This window comes from Zosterops lateralis (assembly GCF_965231275.1).
Source record: "Zosterops lateralis genome assembly, chromosome: 10".
Lineage (NCBI taxonomy): Eukaryota > Metazoa > Chordata > Aves > Passeriformes > Zosteropidae > Zosterops > Zosterops lateralis.
The window spans coordinates 21328810-21353312 of record NC_139770.1 but is presented as its reverse complement, the minus strand read 5'-3'; the positions used below and the strand labels follow the sequence as shown (position 1 = coordinate 21353312).

At 52.8% G+C, this 24503-nt stretch overlaps 1 protein-coding gene across 3 annotated transcripts; it reads right to left on the bottom strand.

The window, feature by feature from the left end:
• Positions 1-497: 497 nt before the first annotated feature.
• IGF2BP2 (insulin like growth factor 2 mRNA binding protein 2) lies at positions 498-24503 on the bottom strand. 3 transcript variants are annotated; one of them, XM_083868586.1, is made up of 18 exons: positions 24233-24503; positions 23699-23759; positions 13577-13625; positions 13216-13267; positions 12650-12713; positions 11291-11363; positions 11091-11158; positions 7339-7473; positions 6343-6465; positions 5679-5814; positions 5384-5512; positions 4573-4596; positions 3934-4002; positions 3589-3705; positions 3251-3325; positions 2905-3036; positions 2516-2629; positions 499-2096 (listed from the first exon to the last, which is right to left on the bottom strand). In XM_083868586.1, exons 1-18 carry the CDS (start codon positions 24420-24422, stop codon positions 1998-2000), a joined length of 1710 nt encoding a protein of 569 aa, XP_083724712.1. In that variant the 5' UTR covers positions 24423-24503; the 3' UTR covers positions 499-1997. The 3 variants fall into 3 exon arrangements, with proteins under 3 accessions (XP_083724711.1, XP_083724712.1, XP_083724710.1); XM_083868585.1 differs by having other exon boundaries at positions 498-2096; positions 4573-4593; positions 11091-11363; XM_083868584.1 differs by having other exon boundaries at positions 11091-11363.

The following is a 24503-nucleotide window of genomic DNA, read 5'->3' as shown; positions in this document are numbered from 1 at the left end:
TTTGTCTGGCTTGCTTTCACTGATTGGTTCCATCTGCCACAACCTCAGGGCAGATTCTCCAAAGGAAAAACAATTCCAAAGACACTCTTGTATTATCCTTACAAATAACTAATCAGGGATAATTAATCTTCCCTGAGGCTGCAGAAGATACAAGTATGAGGATGCAGCAGCTGGGAGTGTTTTAGGTGTCCTTTCCCCCTTCCATTTGGTTCTCCCTGTTTGGGGCTGCAGTTTGGACTGTGCTGGAGGGGGGTGGGAGGGAAAAGCCCGGCTCTGGGGCTCATGGAGGAGGTGGTGACTCATTGTGGCACCTGTCAGCATCCCAGGCCCTGCCCCCAAAGGCCATCCCAGCCCCATTTGGTGCCTTTCCCCACTGGATGTTCCATCCAGGGATGTGCAGGGAGGGAGAGGTGGCTTCATGATGGCAACACTTCCCAGCTCCCTGAGAAAAACTACACCTGGCAATGCCTACAACCACCCATCCAGCCCTTCCCTCCCTGGCAGCTGGGAATTCCCAGCCATGACCACCGAAAGGGACCCCAAAGAAAGCAACAGAGAGCAGGCTCAGGCTCTGGTTAGCTGGATATATTTCTCTTTTTTTGTTGGTGTTCACAGAACACTTTGCAGCAGAGGAAAACGCGGATCCGCAGCCCACGGGAGCGGTGCTGGCACCGGCACCTCCACTCCCATCCCTGCTCTTGCCCGTTGGCTTTCACCACTTCCATCCATCACTTGGATTTGCTTCAACCCTCTTTTTTTTTGTGTGTGTGTGTGTTTGGCTTTTTTTATTTTTCCCTTTTTTTTTTTCTTTTTAACCATTTCTCAAGCTTTCTCCAAAGGAACAGCCACTGGCTCTCGGCTTGCAGGAGACTACAGAAGAGCTCTGGGACACAGGGGATGGTTTCCTTCTTCCACCTCGCAGCTCACTTGGTCGAGATCATTTTTCCAACTTGTTTTTTTTTATTACAAAAATAAAAAAATGCTCCAACTATCAGTTTTACAAGGCATACAAAAATCTCTAAAAGGGCAACACAAGCGCAAGGTGCTGAGGTACGAAAACCTGAGGTAGTTTTTCTGTGTGTGTGTGTGTGTATGTGTCAGGAGGGTTATTTGGGTTATTTTTCATTTGAAGCCAATTTTGTTGGTTGGGTTTTCCAGCCCCAGGCTGACAACCTCTTATAAATCCATTTTTTTCACCCATTTCCCCCTCCTCTCCCTGCAACAGGGATCTTTGGGGAAAGATCCCTGTCCAAAGTGGGGTAGGGCTGGTGCTGCCCATTGTGTTTCAGGGATGTCAGTGCTGGGCAGTGATGGAGAGAGGACAGACAGACAGAAAGGGGGGACAGAACGGATGCAAACCCTGCTTTTGGAGTCCAAAGCAAAGAAGAAAAGGTGTATGAAGGAGAGGAATAATTCCTACATGAGGAATTTTCTTGGCTCCTACAGGCCCTGCTCTTCTCGAAGCCCTTCAGAAACCGCTTTTTTAACAGTTACTTAGTATTTTTTCCCTGCTGGCGATCCTACAGCTCTGCTCTGCGGTGCATTAGAGAACCAATGAACCAGCTCCTGCCATTAAACCTCTAGAAAAGCCTGCTTTTGCTAAAAACAAACAGCCCCCTCCCCCAAAAAATTTTAAAAAGTGAGTTAAAAAATAAAACCTTACAAAACTTAAAAATCGGCGTTAGTTTCGTTACTGATATATTAATTCTAAATTAACGGGTGCCGCGGCCCCCCCAGGCCGGGCAACTCCTCCTCAGGGGTGGAATGGGCAGGTCTGGGGAGAATTCCAAAATAAAAACCACCTCTCTCTGCCTGTGTTAGTCCGACTGATGAGGGGGAGGCGATGGAGTAAGGCGGAAGCTGCGGGATGGAGAGAGCCCCCCGTGCCCCGGGTCTGCACTGCCGGGGGGCTCGGGGGGTCTTTGGTTTGTCCCCTGCCCTGCTGGGCTCCGGCAGTGACGGGGTTACATTCGTCGGGCAGTGCTGGAGGGGGAGCCTCACTTGCTGCTGTGCTGCGAGGCCGCGGCTCCCTGAGCGTGTTTGTGCTCCTGCTGCTTCACCTGCTGCACGATTTCCCTGATCTTGCGCTGGGCAGTCTGGGGAGGGGGCAAGAGATGGGTGTAGGCATGGCAGAGCACAACAGCATCACAGCCCCACAGCTTTTAACACTAGGCCAAGCACGGGAGTGATTCTGATAAATACGGATGTGCTAAAGCAAGGGTTTGGCTTGTTCTTGCATCATTCAAGAGCCTCAATTTTGGGGTGTCACCATGCCCTTGCAGTCAAGAACCCAGCCTGGGTAGAGGCAGCCAGGTGGGATACAGGAGTCAATTCCCACCCCATGTCCAAGGCACAGATTCTGGCTGAATCAAGCCAATCTTTCATTTTAATGCAGCCAACATCCCCTTCAGTGCATCCTGGGTGCACAGAAACCACTCAGAGTAGCTCAGGGGATGCTGTGCTTGGTGGCTTTCCTAAAACTGGGAATGCTGGGAGAGCCATGGCCAATCCTTACCTGGCTGGCAAAGAAATGCCCAATGATTTTGACGATGACCTCCTCGTTCTCGTCCGGGGTTTGGTCTCGCGGCACAATGACTTCTGCGCTTGTTAAGTTCTGCAGTTCATTCACCTGGAGCAAACAACAGAGACACAGGTTTTGCTGGGGAAGAGCCAAAATCCTGCCCTACTGGTGCTGCCCCAGCTCTGAGCCAGGACATGGCACCAGGCTGCTGTGCCTCACACCCTGTCTGTCCCCTTGGGATGGTGCCAAGAGCTACCCCCAGGACATGGGGCTGGGACTGAGATATCACTGATATCACAGAGCACCTGGACAGAGGTGATGGGGGATAGGGGATGTCCAGCTCTCTATTCCCAGGGCAGGTGGAGCCCACACACCCCACCTACCGTCTTGCCACCTTTGCCGATGACGCGGCCGGCGGCGAAGGAAGGCACCTTGATGTGGGCTTCGAGCTTCACTTCTTCTTTTGGGTTAAAGAAGTTTTCCTCTTTCAGCTTCCCAAATATTCGCCCCTGGGCCTGGAGAGGGCACAAAAGGGACACAGCATCCTGGAGGTGGCCTGCAGGCAATGATGTGCCAATGTCTGGCAGCACCAAAACTGTGGTCCCAAGCTGAGAAGCCCCCCTGGCATTTTGGGGACCTGTCACCTTGCTGTCAAGGTGATCAAGGGATGCTGTCACCTTGCCCCTACCCATGTCCCCAAGCCAGCCTCCCACTCTGTGGCCAGCGCACCTTGAACTGAGCCTCAGGGGGCCCCGTGATGATCACCATGCGCTCGCTGGCATCTGGACCTTCTGCTGGGGCGATCTGCAGAGGGACGGGGAAGGAGTGTGAGTGTGACCTCTCCTTGGCCAGATCTCCCCTGTGTGGGATGTGCCCCTGTGCAGGGACACCCCCCATGCAGAGACACCCCCTACCCAAGCAGTGCTGACAATCAGGATGCTGCAGGACTGGGTTTCTATTAATCTGGGCAGCAAAACCATTCACCAAGGGCTCCTCTCTCTGCCCTCAGCAGTGGGAAGGGGAAATTGAGGCACAAAGCCCTGGCCCAGTCCCTTGTTCCTGCTCACCTTGATGGAGGCACCAGCAAAACGTGCCAGCTGCTTGATGTGCTGCCCCTTCTTCCCAATGATGGCCCCCACTGCCTGTGTTGGGATGAACAAGTTCACGACCTCCTGCTCCGGCAGCTGGAAAGGGCAGGGAAGAGCCAGAGGGTCAGGGGAACAGCTGGATCAGGAGATTGCTTCTCCCTGCCAGCAGTCCAGGCTTGAGGAGGTTGGGATGAGTTGGGTTCTATTGGGTTAGGCTGTGGTCCTGGCACACGTTCCCTGCTTTCTGCCTGCCTTCCCACAAGGTGCCCAAGGGAGACCTCATGGCAGGAGGTGCCAGGGTACTTTTGGGGAAGGGGAACTTACAGGGTGCTGATGGGGGAAGGCGCCAGCTGGGGGCGCTCCGTACAGACTCGACAGATAGGCTGAGGAGCCCTGTGGTGGGAGAGAAAATGAGGGTCAGTGACACCAATGATGTCCTCAAGGTGCCAGCCCCTTCCCAGACACCCCCAACCTGACACCAGGAGTGTGCCACCATCATGGGCAACACAAGGGACACAGTGACCACCCCTCATCCCCTGAAACCCTTCCAGGAGAGTGCAGGCACATCCAAAGGTGAGCTGCAGCACAGACCCTGTGCCTGTGGGACAGCACCAGGCTGGGATGTGGATGGGAGCTCCCAGTTAACCCCAGTCCCTCCCCACTGCTGTTTTTTTTGGCTTTGTCTTGCTGATGTTTGCATCAGGAAAAAAGTTCCCTTCTGGCCTCACCAGGGGGGGCTTGAAAAAGGCCACACAAAGCTTTGGGGTGAAGGACTCCACAGCAAACACTTCCCTTCAGGAGACCTGTCCTGCTCCTCTCCATCACACCCATAACTAATTCCCACAGCTGTCTCCCAAAGGCTGTGGATACAGGCCCAGCCTCCACAGGCTGAGAGTGACCAACCAACCCCCTTGGAGTCCCCCAGAGCCACCACAGCCCCCACACATCCTCCCAGGCACTCACCGTCCTCCTCCGCCCACTCTGCTGCTGCCATTCCAGGGAAAGAAAACAGCACAGGTAAATTAACCCACAGCTCAGAATAAATTATTTAGGGACTATCAGAGACAGCCCACAGCACCTGAGAGACCTGGGATGGACCTTCTCCACCAGCACCATCCTGTGGCCATCCTGTTCTTCCAGCACTGCACCATCCCTCCACAGTGTCACCTCAGGGGTTGTGAACATCCTTGCCCAGGTTTCAGCACCACAAGAACAAGGAGAGCCCTCCCCTGTGAGGTGGGGTAGAGACTGGCTCCCCACAGGCACAGCCCCTTGGGTGTCAGGGCAGAGATCCACGCTGATGGCAGTGGATGCACAGGGTGGGCAGCTTGTCCCCTGGGGGGACACATCAGGGGGCTCTGGTGGCCACCAAGACTAGACCCACAGGGCACAACCCAGCCCATACCATCACAGTCCAGTGGTGGGCTTGGGGTCAGGACTGGAGACCACCTACATGGCTTTTCCATGCTCTCTTCAGAGAGCAGCACCCTTGGGACACAGCCAGTCCTTAAACACTGGTGAAACCCAGCTCAGCATAATATAGGGATGCAGCTGATCCCAGGGGGTTGCAGCTGATCCCAGGGGGTTACAGCTGATTCCCAGGAGGTTGCCACCTTCATTCCCTGTCCTCTCCACTTCACTGCTGCAATGAGCACCCTCCCCAAATGGCCAAGAGTCAGAGCTGCCCATGAGGTGGTTCCCACAGCTACGGTGTCCACCCAAACCCAACAGCTCTGGCAGGACCCTCCAGACACGGGGCACATCCCACACTTACTGCAAAGGGGTGGTAGGGGGTGGCAGCTGCAGCCCCTCGGGCCCCTGGTGTGGATGGGAGCATGGACAGCCCTGTGGAGAAGATGCCCAAAGCACTGAGGTTCAGTCCTGGGATCAGGTTGGCCTGTTGCTAGGAGAGGAAAGACACAGAGAAAAGTGTAAAAAGTGGAGCTCTCAACACGGTGTGGATGTGCTGGGTGAGGCCCAAGGCTGGTTGTGACACACTGAGGTGCACTCTGGATTTCCCCCTGGCCCCTGCAGCAGGGGGACCAGGCAGGGCACAGGGCAGGGCTTACATTGACGGCCACCATGTCGTTCTCGTAAGCCTCGCGCAGTTTCTTCATGATCTCCACCTGGGCGTTGGAGCAGGCCTCCGTGCTGCCCTTCACCGTGATGGTGCGCTCAGGGTTGTAGATGGTCAGATCCTGCAGCCTGCCCCACGGGAAAGTCCAGAGACATGGTTATGTCCTTTCTTCAAGTCAAGAAAAACCCCAGGAAAACTCAAACCACAGCTGAGGGTTCCCCCCACGACAGTGTGAGAGCCACATCCCCTGTCCCTGCCCAACAGTTGGGGTGAGGAACATCCACCTGGGGTAGGGAATGCACATGGGAGGACACAGCTGCTCTGTTTTTTAGGTCCAGCACTGCTTTTACCATGTTGGACGGAAATGGGGGGCCTGGAGTTCATCAGGACTTCACTGAATCATTAAATCATGGGATGGTTTGGGTTGGAAGGGACGTGAAAGCACATCCAGTTCCGCTCCTCTGCCATGGGCAGGGACACCTCCCACTAGACCAGATTGCTCCAAGCCCTGTCCAACCTGACCTGCAATACTTCCAGGGGCAGCCAGACCTTCTCTGGGCAATCTACCACCCTCACAGGGAACAATTCCTTCCCAATCTAACTGTGCCATCTGACCATGGGAAGCCATTCCCCCTAGTCCTGCCACAGACACTTACGGGGAGATGGTGATCTTTGTGCCCGTGTCCTGCTCAATCTTCTTGAGGTTGCGGCCCTCCTTGCCAATCAACCTCCCCACCAGGCTGTTGTGTGCCAGGATTTTCAATGGAACCTCTTCTGCTCTAAAATGGATTAAAATAATAAAATCTAAAGGTCCAGTGAGTCAGGAAACATAGAAATTTCCAGCCACAGGTACTAAGGATGTGTTGGAAAGGAGGACCACCACCACCATTTCTGTCTTGGTTTGCAATGAAAGATGAATTCTATTCCCATCTGTTGAAACCTGTTGGGGAGGTGTTTTTTCTTTATCTCTTCTCTGACCCATCCCTCATAACTCCAGGAGGGTGGGGGGGAGTGTCTTCTGTTAATGGGCAGCTCTTAAAACCAGTTGGGGCAGTGTTCCTTATCTCTTCCACCACCCACCCTCCCTCCAGGGGATCTCTGCTGTCCATGGGCCATCCAGGCTCACTGCAGGGCTGATACAATTCCATCATCCCATGGGGAGATGCTCCACCCAGGGGGAGGAGCCCAGCATTCCCACCTGGATCAAACCTGGCATTCAGAACAGCAGCACAGCCTGTTTGCACTGGATTCCCAGAGGGAGACCAGACCCATCTCACCACCAATGGACCCTTCTACAGGATCATCTCTGCTCCAACAGAACCACATCTGTCACTGCAGGAGGACTGGATTGGACTGACACCAACACGTTGACCAACAGGGTGGCAGGTCATGTTCAAACTCTGTCAGTGTTTTTTTTTTCTTTTTTGTTTGTTTGCTTTTTTTGGTACTACTACGTTTTTAATATTCTTAGTAAAGAACTGTTATTCCTATTCCCACATCTTTGCCTGAAAGCCCCTTAATTTCAAAATGATAATAATTCAGAGGGAGGGGATTTACATTCTCCATTCCAATGGCTTTTCCCTGGCAGACACCTGTCTTTCCAAACTCAGACAAATTCCCAGCACGCTTTTGGCTGAGCCAGGAGCACTCACGATTTGGTTTCATCAGCCTCCTTCTGCATGATATCCAGGATCATGCGGCACGCTTCCGAGCACCCCTCTGGAGTGGCGTGGATGGTGATGGGCTTCTCAGCAGCTCCAGCGTTCTCCTTCCGATGGATGTCAACCCTGTGGGAAACAACCAGCAGAGAGGAGCCCCTGAGATGGGTCTGGTGCTGCACAGAGGTTTTCTGAGAGCTCAGGAGTTGAGGAAAAACTCATTTCAGCACTTGCTCAAGCTTTGGGGTGAACCTGGGTCTCAGGTGCATCTACCATGGCCTGGCTCACGCAAGCCCAGGCAGCGTTTGGTTTTGGGTGGTTTGGCTCAGATTTGGGCCATGTTCGCCTGTAGGACCCGAGGTCCTGGAAGCTGAGGGGCTGTCACAACATCAAACCAATGCATCAAGGGGGCAGAACAAATCCTCAACTGGACAAAGCCCTGAGCAACCTGGTCTATCGTCCCTGACGCCAGTCCCGCCTGGAGCAGGAGACCGGATTAGAGGCCCTTCCGACCTCTGCCTCTCTCTGCACGACACCCGAGGCTGTCCAGCGGCCACGTCCTTCGGGACAGAGAGCACTTACCCGTGGGCAGCATCTGTCACGGCACGGAGGCACCCGGCACCAACAGCGCTGGTACTCACGCCCTTCCAGGGGAGACCAGAAGGCTCCCGTGCGCACCGGCAGGGACCATGCTCTACTCCTCTGGTCCTCCCTCAGCTCATGGCGGGAGGAGGCACGGCCTCTAGCTCGCTCCTCACGCTCAACCGTACCTGGCAAAGCCCTGAGAGAGAGGGAGAGAGGAAAGCAGGGTAGGAGACTCCCGCACCTCAACCATGCGCCTTGGGCAACAGGGGCAAGGACCTTTCTGTCTTCTCCGCGCCAGTCCGCGCGCTCTTCCCACCGGAGGGTGATGCCGTGCGCCCGTCCTGCCATCGGCCACCACCTTGGTGTCCCTGTCACTGCTGCAGCCAGGGCCAGATCTTCTGAGCAGGTGTGGTAGTGGCAGCTCAGCCACTCCAGAATGCTGCCAGCACTCAGCTCCGGTGGGTCCCCTCCGGCCGTGTCTCCGAGGTCCTGTCCCGATGGGATCATCCAGGGTGCTGCAGCACATGCTAAGCCAAGGGCTGTGGGGCAGAGTCACCACACAGAGCCATACGGGGACACTGCAGGGTCCGGGTGGGTTTGCACAGGTCAACTCTTCCAGGAGCTCAAGAGCCAGCACGTTGGAGCACAGATGGTGGAAGGGCAGCAGATGGGTGAGCCTTTCCTGAGAGAAGGGCAGGGCCCACCCCACTCGCTCCAAAGGGACCCCAGAGTGGTTCCATCCAAGCATTGAATAGGGAGTGAAGACAGTGTGATTCCCTTTTTAGGCTCCATCTCTCCATATCCCCTGTGGCTTCAGTCGGTGCTCTCAGCCATGGAGGTCCCTCAGGTTGGCCTGGAGCATCCATTCCCAGCAGGTACAGGGACACTTGCTGCCATCCCTTCAACAGGGACAGGGTTCACCCTGTCATGACGGCCACATGAGCCAATGACAGACCAGGCTGATGCTCCCAAGGTACCAGGAATTGATGAGGAATCCCAACAAACCCCACAGATGGGAGCCAGGCAGCTCGGACCCACAAGCAGCTGAGGCAGGTGGAGATGAGAACATGGCTGAGCCTTTGTGCCAGAGAGGGACCAAGTGCCACAGAAGTGCTGAATGGAGGCACCGAGGTGATGAGGACCTTGGACAAGCCTCAGAAAGGGGCACAAGCCAGGTTCCTGGCTGACCAACCCATCCCACGTCTGGATGTGCAGCCACAAGCTCACTTGCCAAAGAGAAGAAAGGATGCCAGGAAGGGGCCACTGCTTTCAGGCACATCCCACCCCATAGAGCTGAGGAAGGGAGAGCTCTGGAACTCCCAGCACATCCCAGTGCCACTGCTGAACTGTTCCATTTTCCAACAGGAGGATGGAGAAGGAGACCTTCAGTACCTTCACCTCATCACCACATGCTGCAGAGAGGGATGACCAGGGCTGGGGGGACAGGGTTTGCCTACAGTGCAGCAGGAAAAGCCTCCAAGACACCTTACAGGAGGCTTGGAATGCTTCAGGGAGTGGTTGCCATGAGGGACAGGCCTCTCCAGGTGGACAGTACAGTGTGCCTGTACAGTTATCCTGGTCCCATGGCTGCTGGGTAGCCATCATCCTCTCCTCATGGAGCTCCAAGGGCTGTGGAAGGTCACCTGGTGGAGTGGGTTCTTGGTCTGGGTTCCTTCATGGAAAGATTGCTCAGCCTGGGGACAGTTTTGTCTCCTGGGGCTCAGAAGCATCTTCAGGATCTCTGTGTGTGGAACCAGGGGTGAAATCCAATGTGACCAGAGGAATCCAGGACCTGACGTTGCTCTGGGGAGGAGCAGGGGCCAGGGATGTCACCCTCGGATCATCACACCAGTGGATGAGGGTGGCCTGGGCAGGGACAGACTGTGGGATGACACCCAAGAGTGTAGGACAGGGGCTCCTGTGACTTCCTGGGATGGATTCTCGAGGTCCCCTTCACCCAAGCCTGAGCAGAGGTAGTGCCTCACTGTGTGTAGGGCAGGAGAGGGCAGAGGACTGAGCACAGACTTCCTCCATGGCACAGGGTCTTCAGGGCAGGCACAGGGAGCCTCTCCACAAGGAGGGACAATTCAGTGGCAGAAACTGCTCCAAGCAACAGCATTTGGTTTCATGGTTGGGAGAAACTGGCGCTTTCCCACCTTCCTTGCTAGGCTCAGGGCTTGGACAGGGCAAATTCCAATCTTGGGTGGTGAGGACACAGCTACACCTGCTGCTCATCCCACCAGGACTCACCTGGAGAAGGGCTTGCAGCCAACCAGGATCTGCTCATAGCTACCAGGTGGCCACACCCTGGGGTGAGCCAGGCTCCAAGAGCTCCTCTCCCTACTCCTCTGCCCCCTTTCTGTACAAACCTCTTCCTGCCAACCCTGCACCAGGGTTTGGCTTGTCTTTCTACCTCCAGCCACACTACTGCCAAAGATTTGCCTCTAAGAACTCCTCTGAGAACTAGGATGCTCTGGGACAGGAGTCCCATGTCCCATGGGATCACCAGGTTCAGGATGATGAGCACAGGAGAAGACAGCTTTGGGTTAAGCACAAACACACCTGGGCAGGAGCAAACCATGCAGGAAAACCATGCAGAGAATGAGCAGTGAGATCAGGAGAACAGCAACAAGAGAAACATGGAAAACTTTGGCAAGACAACCCCACTTTGTGGGTTTTTTCCTTTTTTAGTTCAAAAATAAACACATTAATAGCTAAAAAAGGCTTCAAACAGTTATGAAAGCCCATCCTTCTCATGGCAGTGCTCCCACAGTGTCACGTTCCCCTCAACAGCTCTTAGCCCATATGGGATGCTGCAGGATGAGCAAATCCCAAGAACAAAGACCACTGCACTGAGGATTCACCTCTAGGATTTTATCCCCAAATTTGCCATTTCTCCCTAAAGCCTCATCCCCAGCTGTTCTCATGAGGCTTTAGGAACTCATTCCAGGACTTTTCCAGTGTGCATCCCCCTCTTGCCGCACCCAGACCACCCTGGCCAGCAGGAATGGTTTAGGACCTGAGCTCTGCCACCACCCCCTGAAGGCTGCACCCCAAGAAATCAGCAGTGGCCAATACTCCAAAGCCCCCAGTGCAGGGAGAACCCGAGCTGGGACCTACAGCACCCTAGGGAAGGAAACAAAACCATCAGAAGTACTTACTTGGACTGGGTTTGCTTAGTAAGGTTCTTTATGGTCAAGCCCTCCTTTCCTATGATCGCACCAACAAACTGCGTGGGCACCAGCATCCTCAGTGGGAAATCGAGCTGTTTGGGCTGCGAGGAGCCCCCCGGGGAGGAGCCCCGCTCCCTGGAAGAGTGGCCCCCATGGCGGGACCGCTGCGGGGGCGGAGGGGAGCTCACCTCTTCATCCGGGATGTAGGAAATCTTGAAGGAATAGTTCTCAAACTGGTGGTCACTCAGCTTCTCTATTGCTCTGCAAGGCAGGGAGATGCAGGGGGTGGTGAGGGGCTCCTCAGGGATGGTTTCCCCTCCACATGTAGAACATGGGCCCTTCCCAACCCTCTTTCCCCAGTCTGGGTAAGGTGGCCACGGGAAGGCAGAGCCCCACATTTTTCCCATGAGGAGCAAGCCCCATAACCTGGTGGGACATCATCCCCTTCCATGTGGGTCATGCCAAAGCTGGCACATGACTTTTCCCCCAGCAAAGGTGGGATGGCAACCCAGGGACCTGCCCCTTCAGCTGAGCAAAGTCCTTGCCAGAAGCTACTACACAGCATAGGAATGGTCTCACAGGCTTTTTGGACATGGAAAAGGTGACAGAGCAGCTCCGAGGAGTGACCACCACTGCTCCAGGGAGAAGGATGCAGCACGTGGTGCTCCCTCTGTTGGGAACCCCAACTCCCTTCCTGGCTGGGAGGCAGCACCTGGACCCAATCCCTCCTCAGCACTGATGTTTAGCCATGACTCTGCTTGGCTTCAGTTTTCCCTGCTCCCACCACATCCCACTTTGGCTACTGACAAATCACAAGAAGCTCCTTGCCAGGCCTGAATTCCACATCCTCTGAGGACTTCTGCAACTTCACCATCCCTTTCCTACATCCAAAAATGGCTCTTATCTCAAAGAATCAAGCACTGCTGTGTTGGGGAAACTCTTTGTCTTCCTTTATTACCACACCTCTCAGGACCATGGTGGGATTTTTGGAGCTGTCCTGTGCAGGACCTGGATTTGGACTCAATGATCACCATGGGTCCCTTCCAGATCAGACTCCATGATTCTAAAACACTCACATCATCTTTATCTGTGGTCCACAGCACATCCAGACAAGGCTGGAGGCACAAGAAGGATTCTCCTCTGCCCTCCTGGACTAGCAGATCACTGTCCCCATCTCTGTCCTCACTTATCAATGGGTGAACTCAGGTGAGAAGCTGGTGGAATGTCCACCAACAGATGGACTCACAAAAGCTCTTTGTGGCCTGGGATCTGCTCTTGGCCACTAATAATAATAAGCTCACTACTTACTGGCTCCAGCACAGGGCTGAAGTCTCTACAAGACTGGAAAAAAACATTTTGTTTGGAATCACACTTCTGCTTCTGAAATAACCTCTAATTTGTACTACCCCACCTGCCATGCTGGGGGAGAAGGCAGAAGACAGCCCAGTGGTGGGACAGCTTAAGAGAAGCCTGGAAGACACCTGGGATTCCTTGGGAAAGCTGGTGTGGTAGGAAATTATGGGCAAACCAAAACAAACTCCACTCACAGTTTTGCCTCCTCCTTGGTCGCGTAGGTCACGTTGACAACGGCAGTTTCTGTGTCTGTGTTCACTGCAGAGAGCAAGAGAAGCACAGTTGGAGCAGGGATGGGAGAGGTGTCACCACTGCTCTAGGCATGCTCCAGAGAGGGATACAGCTGGGATGGGGGAGGGAGATGCCTGTCCCATGGCACACCTGGGCACTGCTGTGCTTCCCCCAGCACAAGGACTGGGTTGGATCCAAAGCTGGATGCAAGGCTGGACATCCCCGACCACCAGTGGATCCCAAGCTACACTCAGCTCATTTTGCTTGCAGGGATAACAGTTTTTCTCAATTTTTCAGGGACCAGGAGCATTCCCAGGGATGGTGGATGGATGACCCATGTCATCCCACCACTGGGCAGGTGGCCCCACCTCCACCAGCAGGGTTTGTGTCCAAAACCCATTTCAGACCAGTGCTGCTGGTCTGGTTATCCAACTAGGCTTCATCTCAGTGGGCTTCCTGCAGCCTGGGCAGAGCTAGGGAGCAGTGCTGGGATTTTTGCAGGGATGAGGACCACGCTGCACCATCTTACCTTGTTCTACATTCTCCACTGTGCCATACTGAGCTAAGAGGCCATCCAGCACCTGGGGACAGAGCAGCAAACCAGGCAGGTGAGGCCCCAGGCAGGCAAGGCAGGAGCCCACCCCACCCACAAACACCCTCCAGCACCACCCTACTGCTCCAATGCCTCCACCCACTTGCATCCCATCATCCCAAAGCTGACCCAGCACTCAAAGCTGGCCTACAGCTCTGTCACCCAAAAGCAGGCAGGAGCTGGAGCCCAGTTCATGCTCCCTCCTGCAGTTATTAGGAAGTTAAAGGGTGGCCCACGTGCAGACCATGTCCTGCTGGAGGAGATGAACGGAATGTTTTTGGGATCAGCCACTTCTTACCTCCCACTGTAGGTGGGGAGGGATGTTTCGGATCTGGATCTTTCTGCTCCTGCAAAGACAAAGCCCTGGGTTAGGGTCTGCAGGCACCTCACAGCAGAGGGAAAAGCCTCTCTGGGAATCAGGCAGCAGCTGTTGACAGCTTTCCAAAGCATCCCCCTTCCCCACACCAAACCAGGGCAGCTCATCCCCAGGGAAAGCCATTTGTCCCAGCTTTCCCCCGGTCACCACTGGGGCTGAAGCTGTCTCTGGAATGCTCCCTCCTCATGCTGGCTGTAAGGTTTCCAAGGAAACCTCCTGAAAGGAGCCTCTGCAGAGTCATGACCGTACAGGGATGCGTGGACAGCCCTGCCCACACTGCTCTGTGCTGGATGGCTGGGTGGGAACAGCACCCCAGCCCCATCCTGGCCAGTCCTGCCATACCCTGAGGGGAGCTCTCCAAAAGTACCTCCAGCTGAGGGCCTCCACCTCCCAGCAACATGGGGCTGCTTTCTTTGGGGAAACCCAAATAAATATCTTTGGAAGTCTGACCTCGGAGATGGCAAACACACCCAACCTCATCCAGTGGCACTTCCAAACTCACATGACAACACAGTTCACTCCTGTCTTGGGTTGCAATGCAAGATGTAACTAAAAGTATGTATTCTATTCCCATCTGTTGAAACCGATTGCGGAGGTGTTTTTCTTTATCTCTTCTACCTCTGGGGTGGGTGTCTTCTGTTAATGGGCAGCTGTTAAACCAGGTGGGGCAGTGTTCTTATCTCTTCCAGGGGATCTCTGCTGTCCATGGGCCATCCAGGCTCACTGCAGGGCTGATACAATTCCATCATCCCATGGGGAGATGCTCCACCCAGGGGGAGGAGCCCAGCATTCCCACCTGGATCAAACCTGGGATTCAGAGCACCAGCACAGCCTGTTTGCACTGGATTCCCAGAGGAGGACCAAACCAATCTCAGCACCACTGGACCTTCAGAGGAAAACTACACCCTCCTACAGGATCATCTCTGCTCCAACAGAACCACATCTGTCACTGCAGGAGGACTTGGTTGGACTGACACCAACACCCTGACCAACAGGGTGTCAGGTTGTGTTCTGACTCTGTCAGAGGTTTTTCTTTGTTTGCTTTTTTGTGCTACTACATTTTTATTTTTACTATTTCTAGTAAAAAACTGTTATTCCTATTCCCATATCTTTGCCTGAAAGCCCCTTAATTTCAAAATTATAATAATTCAGAGGGAGAAGGTTTTCATTCTTCGTTCCAAGGGAATCTCTGGCTTTTCCCTGGCAGACACCTGTCTTTCCAAACCAAGACAACTTCCAAAGTGGTTATGGTTGCATTCCCAAGATGGACATGGTTTCATTCCCAAACTGGCCATGGCTTCATTCCCAACCTGCCTATGGCTGCAGAGGAAGCATTGCCAAGGCTTCCCAGAGGTAACAGCCCCCAGACATCTCCCCAGCCTGGCTGTAAGATGTGCCTGGGCAGTGAGAATCTCTGACACAGCCCAATCCATGGAGGATCCAGCTGAGCCATGAGCTCCTCCACAAGGCACCCAGATCAGCATTCCCAATCCTGCCTGGAGTCAGGCAGCTCTGACCACAGCACTGTCCTGTGTTCTCACCTGGTCCAGCTCTGAGCAGAGCACAGCTGGACCACCCCTCCCAATGTCAGGGATGGCTTTCCTGACCAAGCCACACCATGCCCACACACAGAGCCAGGTTTCAGGAGCTGAGCAGCAGCTGGAAGCTGGTTTTGTGAAGTTTTCCTTTTCTCTGGAATGAGTTCAAGGAGGATACTTGGAAGGACAAGCCCCACCAGCCTGAGAATTCCATGGGAACAGAGAAGCAGCCCCAGCTGGATGGCCACAAACACCCAGGGGCTTTGGGCCAAATCTTGCAGGACAAGGAGGCAAGAGGAGGTGGAAGAAAAACATCAACAACCAGGAATTTTCAACCATTGGGAAACAAGACCTTCCAGCTCTGGTCCCTGCTCTCACAATTCACTGGACAGAAAAACCCTGAGCCCCTGACAACAATTTTGGCAGATAAAGATTTTTCTCGAGTTGTCTGGGGTCAGACACTGGGGCCAGAGAGGAAAAAGCAGGGAAAAGGATGTTTTTTTGAGCTGTGGGCTGTCAGAGCAAGACAAATCCCACAGCTCACCCCATAAGAAGGACCATGGACAAGCAGGTGAAACCACCAGGGAACCTGGCATCTCCTGAGGCTGCTCAGCCATGGACAGTGGGACAACAAACCCTGTGCTGGCATCCAATTGTGCAAGTGTGCTCAGGAAAAGGCTCCTGTCCCCACCTGCCACCGGGGATTCCACAGCTGAGAATCCCAGAATCCCTGCGAGGGAAGGAGCAGGATTTATCCTATTCCATCCCCAGCCATGCCCACTCATGCCAGGAAGGAGCCAGGAAGGAGGACCTGGCCTAAGGGGGACCCTGGCAATGATGATCCTGCTCTGTACCCTTCTCCTGCCCTTGTCACCCCTCCATGGCCAATGCTGTTCCCAGTATAAACATCCCACAGGGACCCCTCCAGAAAATGGGATTGTTTCATTGTTAAAATTCAACAGCATTTTCCAGAGGGTCTGTTTTAAGATGCCCAGGTCCTGCTCGGATATTCAGTTCCCAGGACACTGCTCCTGCCTGCTCCAAGGGCCACATCTCACTCCTGAGATGACGGATGCCACGCTGCAGGGCCAGAGTGCCTGAACAAATCTCAGTGAGTCTCAAACCATCAGAGCTGGACACACTGCCCAGTCACTCTATCACCTCCCAGACCCAAACCAATGGGGCACCTTCATGCCAAGGTGCCACTGCTCAGCTCCAAGCCAAAGCATCACCACAGCCACCCTCCTCTCCCAGTGTGGGAATCACAGGGATGCCCCAGGCTGGACCGTGGAGGAGCCCCTCTCCATTTGGGGTTCATTTGGCTCAGCCCACCAGTCACCAAAGCCCAGGAGCCCAGGGGACATAGGGGATATCCAAGAGAAACCAGCACAGCAGCTGTACACAGTCTCTTTGCCACTCGTGGAAAAGCCCTGCCTTGAATTGAATTGCTCCAGGGCCATAATTTCCCTACTCCACTGCCAAGGAAGATGCCAGAGGAGATGCCAGAGCAGCCCTGGTCTCCCAAGGTGCTGCCTGGCCCCTCCTGGCCCACCTCCCAAAACACCCAAACAGAAGGATCACAGTAAGGTGCCACATAACCCCACTTCAGCATGTTCCCACTTCCAACATCCATCCAAACCAGTGCAGAGCATCTAAAGGCACCCAAAAGGCACTGAGGCTTCAGCTCCCGTGGGCAGGATTCCCACCAGCTCAACATCACCACTCAGCATTTAAGATAAGGTTATTATTCCTACTGGGTGTGCTTATGGCTCTTGTAATTCCACACCTGGTTGAAGCAGTGCTGGACCACACACAGTCATCACTGATGGACTCAGGGATGTACATCTGGAGCCATGACGGATGGATGAGTTATTCCCAGGGCTGGGGCATGGGCCATTCTTCTCCAACATCACTCCCAGGAGAACTTTGTGGTAGAAACCCCCTTAATTTTGATTTCTGGTTTTCTTTTAGTTTCATTTTCCCCACTCTCCCAAACCCCAGGGACTGACTGCAAGGTACACAGAACGCCGGCACAGGAGCTCACGACAGCCACATTTCACCCACCCTGTTTTGCAGCAGACTGGTGAGGATTTAAAGAATGAAATAAATCATAATAACCAGCTGGGGGAAAAACACTCAACTGTGTAATGCAACTGGCCCTGCTGTAGTGAGTGCCCTGAGATAACCTGGAGAGCTGCATCCCTCTGGCTCTTCTCTACCTCCACACACCCACCTCACTGCCTCAGCAGCTTCAAGGGCTGGAGAAATCAGGTTCACCTGCTTTTTTCCCTTCTAAATTTTTTTCCCTTCTAAATCCCAAACTAGTCCTGTTCACCAGCAGCTCGAGGAGGAAGCATTTCCTCCACCCCAGAGCAGTGTTTGGGTACCGGGAGCTGCCAGGATGAAACAGTGAGTGAGGAGGTAAAGTGGGCTGGTGAAATAATCCAGGGTGGAGCTGTGTGTCCTGTCATGCATCCATCAGAGCAGAATCATGGGGCTGGCATCACAATCCTGCAGGGAAAGGGGATGGAAATCCTGGAGCCATCCACACCCTGCCAGCATCACCACTGCCCTGCGCCTGCTACCCGCACTTGCTGAAATCCTGCAGTAAAACAGAAGAGCCATAAAACTTGGGGTTTATTCCCCAGAATCAGGAGGATTGAGGGGGTTTTAGCACATCCCCCCTTTCCCAGCATGGCTTCCTGCCCTCCTGTAGCTTCTAGGGAAACAGTGGGTAATAACCTCCTCGAAATCCAGGGACACAGAAGGACAAGAATAAAAATGTCATGAAGTTGTGAAATGAGAATGAGCCACCAACTCCCTGCCCAACATCCACAAAACCTTCCTGGATTTTCCCTGTTTGGCTCCATGCATCCCCATCACTTAGTCAAGGTGAAGTTACAGAGGGGCTTTGTCTCCCAGAAGAATTTGGGAACTAGAAATGAGCTGGCTTAAATATAGGCTCAATAATGCAATAACAAAACCTCAACAAAATAAAACAATAATAAAATAATATCGTAATATAATATTATATTGCTATATGATACAAAAATATAGAAATATTATATGTAGTGGTATATAATTAATATAGTGGAATACAAGAGATGGCTTCACCACTCTCTGCCCTAAAAAGCACAGACTTTATTCCTACTCGTGCTTTGTAATATCTTACTATAATAAAGCTTAAAGGGATTTTATCACCATCCACCTCAGGTCAGTGCTGAGGGCAGAGAAAACATGCTCTGTCACCTCCTGTTTTCCATAAAAACCAGTTTTCAAGAGAACTGGGGGAAAAGAGCAAAGGGAAAATATGCTGAAAACCCAGTGGGGGCCCTGCCTGCTTTATGACATGTTTGTCCCAGGCAAGAAAACATCTACAAAAAAAAAGATTCCCATCATCAAACTCTGTCCCAGCTGAATTTTCCAGACCCAGCAGCTCGGAGCTTGAGCCAGCCACAGCCCCCTGAGCGGGCAGGAAAGGAAGTGGCTGCTGGATTTGTGATTGCTCATTATTATTTATATTTTCTGGGTCTGCTGGGGCTCTCCTGGAGGAGCTTTGCTGTGGCCCGAGCCCACCCAGCGGCGGATCCTGCGGCTCGGTGAGCGCTGGATGAGCATTAAAGGGCTGCCCCAGTTTCCACCAGTTGCCAGGAGCGTGGAGAGGCTCCGGCTGCTCCAGTTCCCCTCCCGGCCAGGGGGCTTTGCCCTGACGCTCTTAAGGAATTAAAATCCCTGTTTGGAAAAGCCCCCGCCGAGGGCCGGGCAGCGCTCCGGGCCCGTGCATGGATCAACAATAGCGATGGACGGGAACCGCGGCCCATCTGTCACCGCCCCGGCAGATTAAGGGGGGAAAACAAAAGAGGGTGGGGAAGAGGAGGGGGGAAAGAGAAGGTACAAAAAAGGAAGGGGGGAAAAATATAAAGGGGAAGGGATAAAAAGGAAAATGGGAAAAATAGAAAAATGAGGAGAGAAAGAAGAAGGGGAAAAAAAAAGAAAGGGGGGGAAGGGAAAGAAGGAAAGGGGATAAAAGGTAAGAGGAAAAAAGAAGGAGGAAAGGAAGGTGGGGAAAAAGGGGGAAGAGAGAGAAAAAGAAGGGGGAAAAGAAGAGTAGAAGAGAAAAGAGGGGGAAATGAAGAGAGGGGGGGAAGGGGGAAAAGAAAGGGGAAAAGAAGAGGGAAAGAAGAGAGGGAGAAGAGGGGTTAAAGAAATAGGAAAAAGAATAGAGAGAAAGAAAGAGGGGGAAGAAAAAAGGGGAAAAAGAAAGAAAGGGGGGAAAAGGAGGGAAAAAAGAAGTGGGAAAAGAAGGTGGGAGGAAAAGGGGAAAACGAGGGGAAAAGAAGAGGGAAAAGAAGAGAGGGGAAATAAAGGGGAAGAAGAAAGGCAAAGAAGAAGGAAAAAAGAAAGGGGAAAAGAAAGGAGTAAAGAAAAGGGGAGAAAAGAAGAGGGAAAAAAGAAAGAGGGAAAGAAGTGGGGGGAAGAAATGGGAAGAAAAGAATGGGGGAAAAGAAGGAGGAAAGAAAAAAGTGGAAAAAAGTGTGTGTGTGGGGGAAGAATGGGAGGAAAAAGAAGGGGAAAAAAGAAAGCAGAGAAAGGAAATGGGGAAAAATAAATATGGGGAAAGAAGGGACAAAAAATTCATGGAAGCAAAGACCCCCATGGAAAGGAATCTAAAGAAAACCAAAGCTCGAACACCACCCAGTTTACCCACACCTTCAAATAATGTAAAACAAAACAAAACAAAACAAAACAAAAACAAAAACAAAAAATAAAATAAAATAAAATAAAATAAAATAAAATAAAATAAAATAAAATAAAATAAAACCAGCACTGGTGCCACCCCTCTCCATAGCCAGCACTGGAGTCTGGGCAAGGACCAGCTCTGAGGGAATTCTCCTGGCCAGCTCCATTGGGAAAAGTATCCCAGACCTAAAGGGAAACTGGGCAAACATCCAGTGGGCAGCAGGAGAGGGGTTTCCCATCCTGGATGTGTCCAACACTGCCCTGGAAACTTCATATGTATGTCTATATAAAAAAATTTATATATATAATTTCTTTTTGTACATAAATATGTCTTATAAAGTTTTATATACTATACAGGAATATTTTGTGTATTTTATGCAGTTTAATATATTTATATAAATGCTTCATATAAATATACATAAATATAGAATCATAAAATAGTTTGGGTTGGATCTTTAGAGCTCATCTAGTCCATATATCTCATAGAAAAATATGTATTAGAAATATATTTTTATACATATAAAATATATATATAAAAGTACCTTTTATATAGTGTCTTTATACACATAACATCTTTTATTTATATCTACATAAAGGATACCAAATACTTTAAACACACCACCATGCATTATTAATTTGTATCAATATGTAACACAGTAAAAGTTTTAAAAGTATCTGGTTTAGGATAGAGAACTAGGACTGAGGGCAGCCCCACTTTCAGCACCCCAAATTCAATTTTCTGCTCCCCGTGTGCATTTCCAGACACACGTGGGGAGGTTCCAGGGGCTTCTCCTGCCAAAGCCACGGGAATTCCTCTCTGCTAATTCAGCAGCTCACTAACAACAAGCAATTATTGATAAGGAAAGCAAAGATGGGGTGTCCAGAGAAAGAACAAAGGGCCTGGATGTTAATCCCAAGCTTTAACATCACCAGAATCTCTGGGTTGAAAAACACAGGGAAATGAGTAAATGATCAATAAAGCAAAACCGCTCAGAAATGAGAATTGAATTGATGCTCAAAAGAGAATTATTTAAGGGTAATTCTTATTGGAACAGGAGAAAGTGCCATAAAATCACAGCCAGCAAAGCCACTCAGGCAGGCACCGGCACCACTCCCCCTCCAGCCACCTTTATCTGGGGCAAAATCACCCGAGTTTTAGATATAATAAAGTATTTTTATATAATCATTTAATATTACAGTGATTTCCAGGCTCCCCTCACTGCTCTTCACATCTCCCTCATTCTTTCCTTTCTCATTTCTGACAATTATGGCAGAAGCAGAAATTGAAAGGCACCTTCACAACCAAAACTCCCAAAATTTGACTGGTTTGGGGACAAAAACTGGAGCTCTGATACCTTTAAAACTCCTCATTTTAATACAATTCTTGCATAAAAGTCAGCACTGGTTTAGCTGAGTTTTACTTCCCATTCTTCACATTTTAATTTTTTAAAAAATGTTCTTTCTTTATATTCCTTTGCATGTTCCTTCTTTTCTATCTTTCTTTCCCATTATATATATTTTTTAAGATTTTAGGAACACACAACCAATCTTTAAGGGAGAAGATGTTCCTGCTTTCCCACAGCCACACTCCAAAAACAAAATACTCTTGGAGTGGGATTCCTTCAAGCAAATAAAAACACTCCTTGCTCCTGCTGAGTTTAAAATCAATTTTTAAATAATTTTAAAAATTAAAATCTTGATTAAAATATAAAGTGATTTTTTTTTCTTTAATTGCCCAAGGCACAATCCAACATATACAAAGTCAAAAAAAACCAATTGCAAAGCTGTTGGATCCTTCCTACAGGAGCCCAGCTCACTGGGATGGCAGCAGGAGGGCTGACTTTAACCTGGTGGGAGGTGAATGGATGGACTGGGCAGGATTCAGGCTCCTTCCCACCACTGTCACATTTAATTCCTGCCTTCGGAGAAACAGAAACAACCCCTGTGCCAGCACCTCCCCTCGAGGAATTCCCTTCCCTATTTCACGTGGCCAGATATCCCAGGGGTTTTCCAGCCAGTTCCTTATCCAAATGTATTTATATGTATATAAATAAATGGATAGAATAGTCCCATATTAGATTTTAATATAAAAATGAGGCATTCCAGGTGAAGTCGGGCACGGAGGGAAGCACCAGGCATGGGCACCTCCTCACACCCCCGTGACGCAGGAATGTCCAGGGGTGAGAGCCAACCCAGCTCGGGTTCTCCCAGCCCAAATAACCCCAAATTCATTTCAGTAACAGAGGGACTTTTACCATTTCACTCCCTGAAATCCCAGCGTTTCTCTGGGACTCAACCGCGACCATAAAAATTGGAATTTCTACAAATTTAAAGGGGCAGGGGGGGGAATAAACACGACCACGTGAGGCAACTTTCCCTGTCAAAAATCACATTACAAAAATAAAATCTGTAACCTACCGAGTCAAGGCACAGCCCCCCAAACTGGGGATATTAATATAAAGCAGGGTAGATTTTTTGAGCCGGGCATAAAAAGATACCAGCTCAAATTAGACCTCGATAATCGGAAGAAACTTGGGAATAGAAAACTTGGAGCCAGCTGAGCACAGAGCGATGTAAAATAAATCAGTATTTATTTCTGGGCCGGTTAGATGGCTTTTTTTTTTTTTTTTTTTTTTTTTTTTTTTTTCTAATTTTAAAACTCGGGAGGAGAAGCAGGCGCACCCCAGCCCTGAGGGAGAATTTAAAGATGAATTCCTTGTTTACATCCCCGGCTACACGGCAAAGGTCGAGCCCTGGCTCCCTACTATCGCCCCGAACTCCCGATTTCTGGCTCCATCCCTCTTCCAAAGTCACCGCCAGCCCACCCTGAGGCTGCTGCAGAGGCTTAGCTTAGAAATCTCACACCTGGGCACTGCCGGGGGGCAGTTTGGATGGTTTTTCGGAAGGCGGGGAGCGTGTGATCGCTGCCCAGGAGGAGATCCCACTCCGGCACACGTGATGCCGGGCACGAGCCGTTCCCCCCCCTCAGCCTCAATTACACAACAGCATTTCCACCCCCCCGTCATTTCCAAATTAATACCCCCGCAGCAATCCCGGCCCAAATCCGTGTCCCACCTCCCGGCCCGGCCCAAACCAACGCGCCGAGCGCCGCCGAATGACCCGCCCGGAGCGGGCGCTGGGGTTTTGTTTTTTGTTGGTTTTTTTGTTCCCTTTTATCCCGACACATGACGGGGGTGGGGACGGGGGATGAAGCGGGGATGAGGCTACGCCACACGGTGCCGGGTTTGTTTTCCCTGCGGAACGCGGGTGCCGCCAGCGCGGCCTCGGGCACCTGGTGGGGATGGGAGGGCGCGCTCGGCGCGGGGCGTTAAACACAGACCGCCTCGGGGCTGGGGTTCTCCGGCTGGATAAAGCGGGATGAGGTGCTCGGAGAGGGAAAATTGATTAATTACCGACTGAAAAAATAATATCCCTAAGGGCGCGCTGCTGGCCGCGCCGCTGGGAAAACCTCCGGCCGCGCCGCGGAAAGTGGGAGGAAAGGGGTTTTCTCGTGTTTTCCCGCTAAATGAGCGGCTGTTCTGGCCGGGAGCGGTGGGGAGCGCGGGCCGGGGGGGCACGGCGGGGGTGGCCGCCCGTGGGAACGCGGCCGTGGGCCGGCAGCTCCTTCCCCGCCCGCCGCGCTCGGAGCGAAAGTAAAACCGACGGGGCTCCCCCGCCCCCCCCACGGCGGCTCCCGGAGCGCCCCCCGCCCCGCCGGGACGGGCACGGCCATCGGGGGACCCCGGGGCTCACGGCGCGGGGTTACCTGAGCTTTTTGGGCACGGAATAATCCACTTCCATCACTTTGCCGTGCAGCTCCACTTTCCCTGCGGAGACAGCGGGGCGCTCAGCATCCCCCCGGGATGGGGCAGGGCGGCATCCCCCCACCGAATCCCGTCCCACCCCGTGCCACCCCATCGGATCCCACCGTAGCCCACCCCCCCCGGCCCCACCGGGCTGTCCCCGCGCCCCCCGCACCCCCGGGCCCCCGGCCCCCCCCGCTCGGCGCCCCCGGGGAGTTGGGGTTGGGCACCTCGTAATCGGGTCCCCGGGGGGCGCCGGGGGGCGCCGGGGCGGCGGGGCGGGGGGCGCCGCGCCCCGGGGGCTCCCAATAAAATCGGAGAAAAAAATCAGCGAAAAATAGAGGCGAGGTCGGGAAGAGCCGGGGCGGGAGGAGGGAGGGAAGGAGGGAAAGGAGGGAGGGAAAGGGGGACCGGGAGATGCCCGGGGAGGGGGCGGCGGGGAGGGCGATGAGGGGGGCGCGGGGGGGATGCGGAGGGCGCGGGGGGGGGTCGCTCACCCGAGAGGGTCTCGATGGCCCGGATGGCCCAGTTTTGGTCCGGGTAGTCCACGAAGGCGTAGCCGGACTTGAGGAGGACCTGGCCGGGCAGGGGCAGCTGCCGCTCCCCGAAGAGCTGCCGGAGGTCCTGGGCGGTGGCGGCGGGGCTGAGGTTGCCGATGTACAGCTGGTTCATCCTCCGGCGCCTCATCGGGAGCCCCCCGGGCTCCTCCCCGGGAGCCCCCCCGGCTCCTCCCCTCCCGGGAGCGGGACGGACGCGGGCTCGGGAGGG

Coding starts and splice junctions, on each gene's coding strand:
- IGF2BP2 (XM_083868584.1), bottom strand. CDS start 24,422: ATGAGGCGCCGGAGGATGAACCAGCTGTACATCGGCAACCTCAGCCCC. Junction 23,760..24,232: donor GGCCATCGAGACCCTCTCGG/GTGAGCGACCCC, acceptor CTGTCTCCGCAG/GGAAAGTGGAGCTGCACGGC. Junction 2,097..2,515: donor GGCATTTCTTTGCCAGCCAG/GTAAGGATTGGC, acceptor CCCCCTCCCCAG/ACTGCCCAGCGCAAGATCAG.